The 11092-nt window shown below is 38.9% G+C and overlaps 2 protein-coding genes across 2 annotated transcripts; one reads left to right on the top strand and one right to left on the bottom strand.

The window, feature by feature from the left end:
- Positions 1-3866: 3866 nt before the first annotated feature.
- Positions 3867-4718, bottom strand: LOC148909635 (uncharacterized). Its single transcript, XM_089034313.1, has 2 exons — positions 4440-4718; positions 3867-4271 (listed from the first exon to the last, which is right to left on the bottom strand). Exons 1-2 carry the CDS (start codon positions 4526-4528, stop codon positions 3914-3916), a joined length of 447 nt encoding a protein of 148 aa, XP_088890439.1. The 5' UTR covers positions 4529-4718; the 3' UTR covers positions 3867-3913.
- Positions 4717-7431, top strand: LOC116298561 (uncharacterized). The gene is made up of 3 exons (XM_031707071.2): positions 4717-6169; positions 6269-6537; positions 7198-7431. Exons 1-3 carry the CDS (start codon positions 5775-5777, stop codon positions 7362-7364), a joined length of 831 nt encoding a protein of 276 aa, XP_031562931.2. The 5' UTR covers positions 4717-5774; the 3' UTR covers positions 7365-7431.
- Positions 7432-11092: the final 3661 nt, after the last annotated feature.

Raw genomic sequence — 11092 nt, 5'->3', positions numbered from 1 at the left:
TGTGACGGATATGATATCTTCACATGTGACGGATATGATATCTTCACATGTGACGGATATGATATCTTCACATGTGACGGATATGATATCTTCACATGTGACGGATATGATATCTTCACATGTGACGGATATGATATCTTCACATGTGACGGATATGATATCTTCACATGTGACGGATATGATATCTTCACATGTGACGGATATGATATCTTCACATGTGACGGATATGATATTCACATGTGACGGATATATCTTCACATGTGACGGATATGATATCTTCACATGTGACGGATATGATATCTTCACATGTGACGGATATGATATCTTCACATGTGACGGATATGATATCTTCACATGTGACGGATATGATATCTTCACATGTGACGGATATGATATCTTCACATGTGACGGATATGATATCTTCTCATGTGACGGATATGATATCTTCACATGTGACGGATATGATATCTTCTCATGTGACGGATATGATATCTTCACATGTGACGGATATGATATCTTCTCATGTGACGGATATGATATCTTCACATGTGACGGATATGATATCTTCACATGTGACGGATATGATATCTTCACATGTGACGGATATGATATCTTCACATGTGACGGATATGATATCTTCACATGTGACGGATATGATATCTTCACATGTGACGGATATGATATCTTCACATGTGACGGATATGATATCTTCACATGTGACGGATATGATATCTTCACATGTGACGGATATGACATCTTCACATGTGACGGATATGATATCTTCACATGTGACGGATATGATATCTTCACATGTGACGGATATGATATCTTCACATGTGACGGATATGATATCTTCACATGTGACGGATATGATATCTTCACATGTGACGGATATGATATCTTCACATGTGACGGATATGATATCTTCACATGTGACGGATATGATATCTTCACATGTGACGGATATGATATCTTCACATGTGACGGATATGATATCTTCACATGTGACGGATATGATATCTTCACATGTGACGGATATGATATCTTCACATGTGACGGATATGATATCTTCACATGTGACGGATATGATATCTTCACATGTGACGGATATGATATCTTCACATGTGACGGATATGATATCTTCACATGTGACGGATATGATATCTTCACATGTGACGGATATGATATCTTCACATGTGACGGATATGATATCTTCACATGTGACGGATATGATATCTTCTACATGTGACGGATATGATATCTTCTCATGTGACGGATATGATATCTTCACATGTGACGGATATGATATCTTCACATGTGACGGATATGATATCTTCTCATGTGACGGATATGATATCTTCACATGTGATGACGGATATGATATCTTCACATGTGACGGATATGATATCTTCACATGTGACGGATATGATATCTTCACATGTGACGGATATGATATCTTCACATGTGACGGATATGATATCTTCACATGTGACGGATATGATATCTTCACATGTGACGGATATGATATCTTCACATGTGACGGATATGATATCTTCACATGTGACGGATATGATATCTTCACATGTGACGGATATGATATCTTCTCATGTGACGGATATGATATCTTCACATGTGACGGATATGATATCTTCACATGTGACGGATATGATATCTTCACATGTGACGGATATGATATCTTCACATGTGACGGATATGATATCTTCACATGTGACGGATATGATATCTTCACATGTGACGGATATGATATCTTCATCATGTGACGGATATGATATCTTCACATGTGACGGATATGATATCTTCACATGTGACGGATATGATATCTTCTCATGTGACGGATATGATATCTTCACATGTGACGGATATGATATCTTCACATGTGACGGATATGATATCTTCACATGTGACGGATATGATATCTTCACATGTGACGGATATGATATCTTCACATGTGACGGATATGATATCTTCACATGTGACGGATATGATATCTTCACATGTGACGGATATGATATCTTCACATGTGACGGATATGATATCTTCACATGTGACGGATATGACATCTTCACATGTGACGGATATGATATCTTCTCATGTGACGGATATGATATCTTCACATGTGACGGATATGATATCTTCACATGTGACGGATATGATATCTTCACATGTGACGGATATGATATCTTCACATGTGACGGATATGATATCTTCACATGTGACGGATATGATATCTTCACATGTGACGGATATGATATCTTCACATGTGACGGATATGATATCTTCACATGTGACGGATATGATATCTTCACATGTGACGGATATGATATCTTCACATGTGACGGATATGATATCTTCTCATGTGACGGATATGACATCTTCACATGTGACGGATATGATATCTTCTCATGTGACGGATATGACATCTTCACATGTGACGGATATGATACCTTCACATGTGACGGATATGATATCTTCACATGTGACGGATATGATATCTTCACATGTGACGGATATGATATCTTCACATGTGACGGATATGATATCTTCACATGTGACGGATATGACATCTTCACATGTGACGGATATGATACCTTCACATGTGACGGATATGATATCTTCACATGTGACGGATATGATATCTTCACATGTGACGGATATGATATCTTCACATGTGACGGATATGATATCTTCACATGTGACGGATATGATATCTTCACATGTGACGGATATGATATCTTCACATGTGACGGATATGATATCTTCACATGTGACGGATATGATATCTTCACATGTGACGGATATGATATCTTCACATGTGACGGATATGATATCTTCTCATGTGACGGATATGATATCTTCACATGTGACGGATATGATATCTTCACATGTGACGGATATGATATCTTCACATGTGACGGATATGATATCTTCTCATGTGACGGATATGATATCTTCACATGTGACGGATATGATATCTTCACATGTGACGGATATGATATCTTCACATGTGACGGATATGATATCTTCACATGTGACGGATATGATATCTTCACATGTGACGGATATGATATCTTCACATGTGACGGATATGATATCTTCACATGTGACGGATATGATATCTTCTCATGTGACGGATATGATATCTTCTCATGTGACGGATATGACATCTTCACATGTGACGGATATGATACCTTCACATGTGACGGATATGATATCTTCACATGTGACGGATATGATATCTTCACATGTGACGGATATGATATCTTCACATGTGACGGATATGATATCTTCACATGTGACGGATATGATATCTTCACATGTGACGGATATGATATCTTCTCATGTGACGGATATGATATCTTCTCATGTGACGGATATGATATCTTCACATGTGACGGATATGATATCTTCACTGTGTAGAATGTACGAAAGTTTAGGACACCGGATAAGTCCTCATATTTCGCTCATCGATATCTATATAATAAACAGAATATTACATGACCACTTGGAGATACAAATTTTATCTTCTCGTGTTGAATATCTCTCAGTCGTTCGCTGCGCTCACTCGTGAGAGATACCATCAACACTCGAAGATAAAATTTGTATCTCCGCGCGCCCATGTAATATCCTCTATGTCATATAAAGGAGACGACTCATGGATTTTTTTAACCTTTATTTCAAGAACAAGACAGCGTAAACTACAAAATATTTAGTGCGTATTAATGATGAAGGTCATTTGCAAAACAGAACTGACTTTTTTATCGTGGCAAACTCATAAACATTGTTCCCTTTGTGAATGAGGGTTTCAGTGTGAGAGAATCAGAAAAAAAAAACAAAAATTCACCCACTACAACTTATGACTGAAACCGGTATTTCAATATATTGAAGCTGTTGTTTAATACGTATTTTGTAAGAAACGCAATCTCCGATTACTCAAAGAAGCGCAGCAATGTATAACGATAGGGAGAAAAGCACGAGGGTGCCTCCAACGTTCAGAAATGCAGCGATACGTTTTAAAGAATCCTATGGCGTGTTCCACTTTAATCCGACAGCTAGTGAGCTCCCTGTTTATCTCCTGTAGTCTTGGGTTTCCATTGACTTGGGCTCTTCTTTTAGGTTTAATCAGAGCAGGATGGGGAGGATAGCCGTTGTCAGAAATAATATGGCAGCCAGCAGGTAGATCTAGAGCACACTGCGGACCAATCCTTGGCATCATGTTAAATCCATTAGTGTCGTTGAGATGTCCGGGGAATCTAAAAATGTAGGGAATATAAAACTCAGTAATAAATCTAAAGCAAAACCTGGACGCATAGGCTGGCTTCACACCCACCGGACGAATTTTTAATCGTTCACTTTTATGATATTTCAGCAATAAATATCATTTCCAAGTTTACCAAAATAAAACAGTAGTAAGTACTTACGCAGCCGAACAATGAACTATCATCCCATCTGGAGTAACGAGGATGTGGCTTGACATGAAGTGTTTCTTTTTGTCGCCTCTATAAAACATTGCCTGTCGTTGAGATGGTCGCCATATTGGATGAGTCGTTGCATCAATTATCCCAACACAGGACGGAAATTTTTTCCAGTGCCCCAGCCAACCTCTCCACTCTGCTAAAGCTGGCCAAACGACTTGTCGCGAATATTTCTCAAGTAGAAGAGAAACTATTTCTTGTATTGTTTTGCTTACATATGTAATGTCCACTTTGAATATCATGGCCAGGGTTTGCATTCTAAGATATCTTCTCAGCCAAATAAACACTAGGAAGAGTCTGTTTGTAATATTCAATCTTTGAACTCGTATCCTGCGACGGACTCTGTTGCGACGGCATGTCCTGTCGTGCAATATTATTGACATTCGCATGTCCACAACGACCTCACCTAATGTCTGAAGTGTCTCGCCAGTTAGATACCAGAATTTAATGGGAAAGCTAGCAATGTAATGGTAATAGTCACGGCCTCCATTAGGTTCTGCGATTCCTGTAAGGCCAAGTCGATCAATGACATCATTTGTTTTACACATGTCCAAAACGCGAATAATACATATCAAGACGAAGAAGATTTGACTGAAAAGATGTAACGGGAAAGCTGGGAAGTCATTCCCGGCATCTCGAAGCTTCAAAAATTGGAGGAGAACAAAGTAAGCAAGAATGAAGAACGTTGGCAAAACCGGAGGCGGCATCTTGTTTAGAGCGGTTGTTGAGAATTAGCTTTTCAGAAGATACAGCGTAGTATTCACGAGATTATATGCAATTCTGCTATCGTGTGTGCCAAAAATGCATAGGTAAGAGCATTGTATCATGCTTGATGACAATAGCGTGAATCTACAATCGAGTAATTTCTCGGCTTCGGATATTTAACCTTGGCAAAAAATAATTAGCACATTATATTGTTCAAAGGTTATAATGTAGTTTTTGAACAAGTTGTCACCTCGTGCATGAAGCTCGCTTTAATGCATGACACAAGAAGGGACGAGAAATAGTGCGAAAAAGATCTGATGCTGACACAGGTAAGACTTTGTCAAAGGAGGTTCATATTTTGTAATGACACCATAATAGGGGGTGTAATTGTTTACACAGCTTTTAGGATATGATTGAGCAGATTTGTCTTTGCATTTCTCTGTTTTGTGCAATATATGAAAGAAACTACACATTTTTTTTCAAGTGTAAGTCTGAGAGGCTCAAAGGTATGTTCACACTTAATTCTGTATAAATACAGCCTGGAGTTCATGTGTGTGGTTGAAGTTTCTTGGCTCCATGGAGGGAAGAAACATATTTCTCGAAGCTGCTTTTGCGGGAGAGCCTGTAGTGAATCCAGAAGACCAAGGAGACAAAGAGTTGGAAAGGCTGGAAAGGATTTTCTTTACGCCAAAAACCAGGCAAAAGCGAAAAGCAGACCGCGATAAAGGCAAGTCTAGCAAATCTGAAATAAAATCCAAAAACAGAAACCTCGAGCTACAGCTGGTAAGGGAAGCAGTGAGCAAAGTTGGATGTCTTCCCAAACGAGTACTTAGTTACGTTGAGCTTATGGCCGACCAGCTCGGTCCTGTCGAAAAGGCCTACTATACAACCATTGGCAAGGGAACAGGGCCAACTAAACAGACGGCACTTAGGCGAATAGGAAGAAAAATAAAAGAATGGCAAGTCTCGGGGTAATTTCTTGATATACCAATTGATCATTCTGACTATAAATTCTTATTACTTTTAATATTAATGTAGCTAATGAACTTGGTTTTTCCTTACTTTTTTAGCAACGACAAACCATCAGTAAAAGACCCGGAGGATGTATACGAGAGTAGTTGTAGCGAAGAATCTTCGCCGATGGACATCAAAAACGATGCAAAGTGTACCTCGAAAAGAAAAGCAGACTATGGAAGGGACGGCCTTTATCTTGTTGGGGAAGATGAAAAAAGTAAAGCCTCTGATGCCAGAAAGTTCACGGAGACCACAACCAAAACGGAACGTTCAAGATTTCTTAGTGAATTTGAAGAGGATGAATTGATTGCAGAGGAGGAAAAAGGTGAGATGCTATCCATCAGTTTCATTGCCGTCATCGATATTATGTTCTTACGTAAGGCTTCAGCATAAGCACGAGGGAGTACGGCTCTTTTGAGTAATTTTCGGGTTGGGGTTGTGGGTCAGACCTACTAAAGTTATTTTTTATATATTCTTGCCTACATCATCTAAGGCTGAGTGAAAAGATTTAAGGCTGAATTATAAATTTTGGATCCATACCATAGTTGACAAGTTGAAACTTCGGGGTTATAATAATTTCGGGTAATGGCTAGTTCGCACGTAACACTCGTCGGGTATCTTTTCGGGTGTACAAACTGGAGTTTTTCGGCGTTTCCTGGTATCTTTTAGGGTATCGAAGTAAGACTCTTATCGATATCCCTTTTTTGCACTTTAAAATTAGTTTAGCCGCTATAACTGACTCATCATCAAACGCACAATTTAACAGCCATTTTGCAATTTTTATGTTTGTATTTCCTATGGGTTAACATTCTCCCGAAATCATTTTCTATGTGCTGAGTAGATTTCCTGAGTAGTAGAGTTTTGAAGCTTTTTACGAGCATATCCAATATTTAATTTGTAGCCCCAATACAACGACCCAACCCGCATTCATCGCACGCGGTGTTATTCATTTAAACGTGGTGTATTCTTGTCCCTATTCTTACAGCTGGAAAGGGAACAGAGAAGAAGGAAAAGAAGAAAAAGAAGAAAGATCAACTAGATGAGCTTATGGCAATGATGCCTACAATGACGGAGGCTGTAACCAAGGCGGCAAAGGCACATGAAAAAGCCGTTTCAAAGTGGCAAGGGTTGTCGCTCTCTGACTCTGATTAGCGAGTTGGATGACACTATATATTGACGTGTTATTGTTCACAATAAAGTTTTTCTGTTCTCTTTGTTAGCCTGGCGTAATGTCATTTTAAGTGTTCCTATTTTCCTCACTATTTATTTCTAACATTAGAGTTCACGCACTAAACCCGTGAAACAAATACTAACTTTAAACAATATAAAACTATGTTTAAACAAAAGAAAACAAAATATTCGGTATGAATTAGTACTAATTAGCACTATTTATTGTTCACGGGTTTAGTGCGTGCACACTATCATCGATGATAATTTTATTATCCATGATATAATTTGCTAACTGGAGCGTTTATCCGCCAACGGGAGCTGCCTTGATCCCTTGGAACTTTAAACTGAGAAACCTTAGCATAATGCAATTGATCATGACATGTATTAGAACATAATAACTATACGAACAGCTAAACAACAAAATCGTGAAAGTGCACAAGAAAACCATAATATTTTTATTATTGGTATTTTTTGTCGCTTGGGAAAATAAACCTTCAGAAGACACTAATTCCATAGTTTTCTTTCGTGCTTGTTTGTCTTTTCACTTTCTGTGCATGAATGTTCAGGGGATTCAGTAAAATCGTTCTACTGCGGCGCGTGTATGCATAACAATAGATGACTTAAGTGGGTCAAAACCAGACATGAGACAAATGTCCTATACATAAAAAGTCTAATACAGTATACATGTGTCCATGCTTGAAAATTAAGGCTAATTCTTTCATATTGTTTTGTTAAGACTGTATATTGATTTGACAAAAGTATACTCCTCGAACTTTTTTGTATACTTTGAGAAAACAAACATTTATTTTATCACTCAAACTCTTCAAAATTCTTAGAAAATGTGCTGAATATATTGCACGCACGCGCAAACGTTTTTCTCTAGTGCCCAAGGTACATTAAATTAGGTGAGTTATCTAGAAAAAGACAGTAATATTGTCTAATTAACTAAATGGAGTTCGTTTTCAATTTATCTGAAAGCTTTTACATTCCAAACTGTGATTGTAAATTTTTAGTTTCAAATCGTATTCCAGTTCCAGTTCAATTTTTTTTCCACTGATTGATGGAAAATTAATAATTACGAAGTAAATAAGTATAACTACAATGATAGGTGATAGGTTAAGGGGAGGGGAGGTAACAAGTTGCAGATATATATATCATAAGTCTAATGTCGCTTTGCAAAGATTGGTAAAAATACATGGCGTGGCGTTTGTCCCTAAAGAATTTAAGAATGACATTCTCACGAGGTTACTGTAAAATTAAAAACTTATTCTAGTGATGTCTTCTCTTGAAATAGTTAAGTAGTACAAACATATCACACATATCGAGGGAAGGAGGGATGGAGGGAAGGAGGGAGGGATATGGAGGGAAGGAAGGAGGGAGGGAGGAAGGAAGGAAGGGAGGGATGGATGCAACTTGCAACAAACCAACCAAATGTCATAGTCCGTTTTTCTCGTACTCTGATTGGGCGAGAGGGTATTACAAGTTTCGATGTTCCCTTGGCAACGGCTTTCAGCGGGCAACAATCGTTGACCTGGTAATAATACCGGAAGAGATTTCCCCAGAAATGTACGTTTTTCTAATAAGTTTTTTAGAAATCAAATGATCAAAAAATCAAATAGCTGCTTTTTTTCTTTGACACTTGGTATGTAACAAAACACTTATTGACTTGAACCTCGGGAAAGCAGTTCGCCTCGTGAAACATCGAGGGGCCACGAAACACACTGTTCCCCTCGGTCCCAGTGAATAAGTGTTAAATATGACATAAGTCCAATGAATGGCGAAAATTCTGATCCAGAAAAGACTGACTGAATTCAACATGATTGCTGTCAGATAGCCCAAGCTGTGTAATAAAGGCGTTTAATCCGTGCCTGGCAGTGTTTCATCAAGACAAAAATAATGCCAAAGCCAAGAATTTCCACCTACCCCTCCCTGTAATAATATATACTTGTCACGCAACATTAGGCTCTATTATGTAACAAATGTAATATGACTCTCTCTCCCCTCTCTCTACACACATTGTATCAAGTTAAGCACCAGAATAAGTATGCCGAATTAATCATCATTAAAGCAAGCAATCATAATCAAAGCCTCCACTAAATATCATGACATGGTGTCAGAAGTAAAGCACTAAACACACAAGACACTGGAAGGTCAGTAATATTAAGAAATAAGCGTTTTTTCGGCAAGAAACACATCAAGCATGGCGACAGGGTTCACGCCCCCTGTTATGAACTGGCAAGCTGGAGCCGATATCACCGACGAATTTGCTAGATTTAAACAATATTGCCAATTAATATTCACCGGTCCGTTCTCAAAGAAATCAGATGTAGAAAAATCCTCATATATATTACTTTGGATAGGCCGTCAAGGCGTAGATATATACAACAGTTTCACGTGGGCCGACGACGATGACAAAACAAAGCCCGACTTTATTTGGTCCAAATTCGAAAAGCATCTTGCACCTAAAACTAACTTTAGATTAGAAAGATATCAGCTACAACATCTAAAACAAAATAACGATGAGAGCACTGATGATTTCATGACTAGGTGCAGGAATCATGCAAATAAATGCAAGTTTAGAGATCAACAGGAGTTAGAAGAACGCCTGATTGAACAATTGATTATAGGCACTAAGCATGTTAAAGCTCAAGAGCGAATACTAGAGCACGGAAACGACTTAACGCTTGACAAAGCAATCGAATACGCCAGAACTTACGAAGCAACGATGGCGCATGTAGCACAGCTATCCAACAAACCGCTTGACAACCAAAGCGTGCACGCCATAGGAAAATCCGGAACCGGGAACATGAGAAAATGTGGAAACTGCGGAAACACTCATGAATACCGAAAATGTCCCGCATATGGCTCTACATGCAATTACTGCTCAAGAGCTAACCACTGGAGTAAAATGTGCCGCCAAAAGAACAGGTCCACACAACAGCCCACAAACCAACATACGACACAAGACAAAAAACCATCATATCAAGACAGCACACAAGACGCACGTCACAAAAACAAGCGCGTCCATGAGATGATGAACACAAATGATTTACATGAACAGTTTGACTCATTGAATTTTGAATCAATAAGTGTCGATAACGTCAATACTAAACCCAGAGATGAAGTATACGCAACACTAGGCGTTCAATTGGCCAACATGCGAAACGCACAAGCTGCAAACTTGAAGGCCAAGGTAGACACAGGAGCACAAGCCAACATCCTACCAATCCGACTTTTCAAACAGATGTTTCCGGAGGAAATTGGTCCAGACGGAAACCCTCTACCTAAAGCCCTAAAGCCATCAGCAACAAAGCTCACAGCATACGGCGGATCAGAAATCGGTCAACTAGGTATATATGATATAGAATGCACACACAATAAATTGCAAACCAAAGCACCTTTCTACATCACCAACGCGCCAGGCCGTGCAATCATAGGCTTGCCAACAGCACTAGATTTAAGGCTAATTACACTGAACTGTTCTGTGGAAACACAGGATGATGCCAAACAACCACACGACCAAAGTCATACAAACCACGCTACGAGCCAGAAGATAGAAAGTAAAGCACAGCTATTATCCAAATACCCCACCTGCTTCGACGGCATCGGAAAATTCCAAGGCGAATACCATATCACGCTGAACCCCAACATAGCCCCTGTGATTCACCCACCAAGAAGAGTACCAATCAGCCTTAAGGATGATATCAAGC

Source organism: Actinia tenebrosa, unplaced genomic scaffold (genome assembly GCF_029948245.1).
Source record: "Actinia tenebrosa isolate PJP-AT-01 unplaced genomic scaffold, QUT_ActTen_1.0 PGA_scaffold2__45_contigs__length_23673736, whole genome shotgun sequence".
NCBI classification, from domain to species: Eukaryota; Metazoa; Cnidaria; class Anthozoa; order Actiniaria; family Actiniidae; genus Actinia; species Actinia tenebrosa.
The sequence above is the reverse complement of the archived record's forward strand: the minus strand, read 5'-3'. Positions and strand labels throughout refer to the sequence as shown.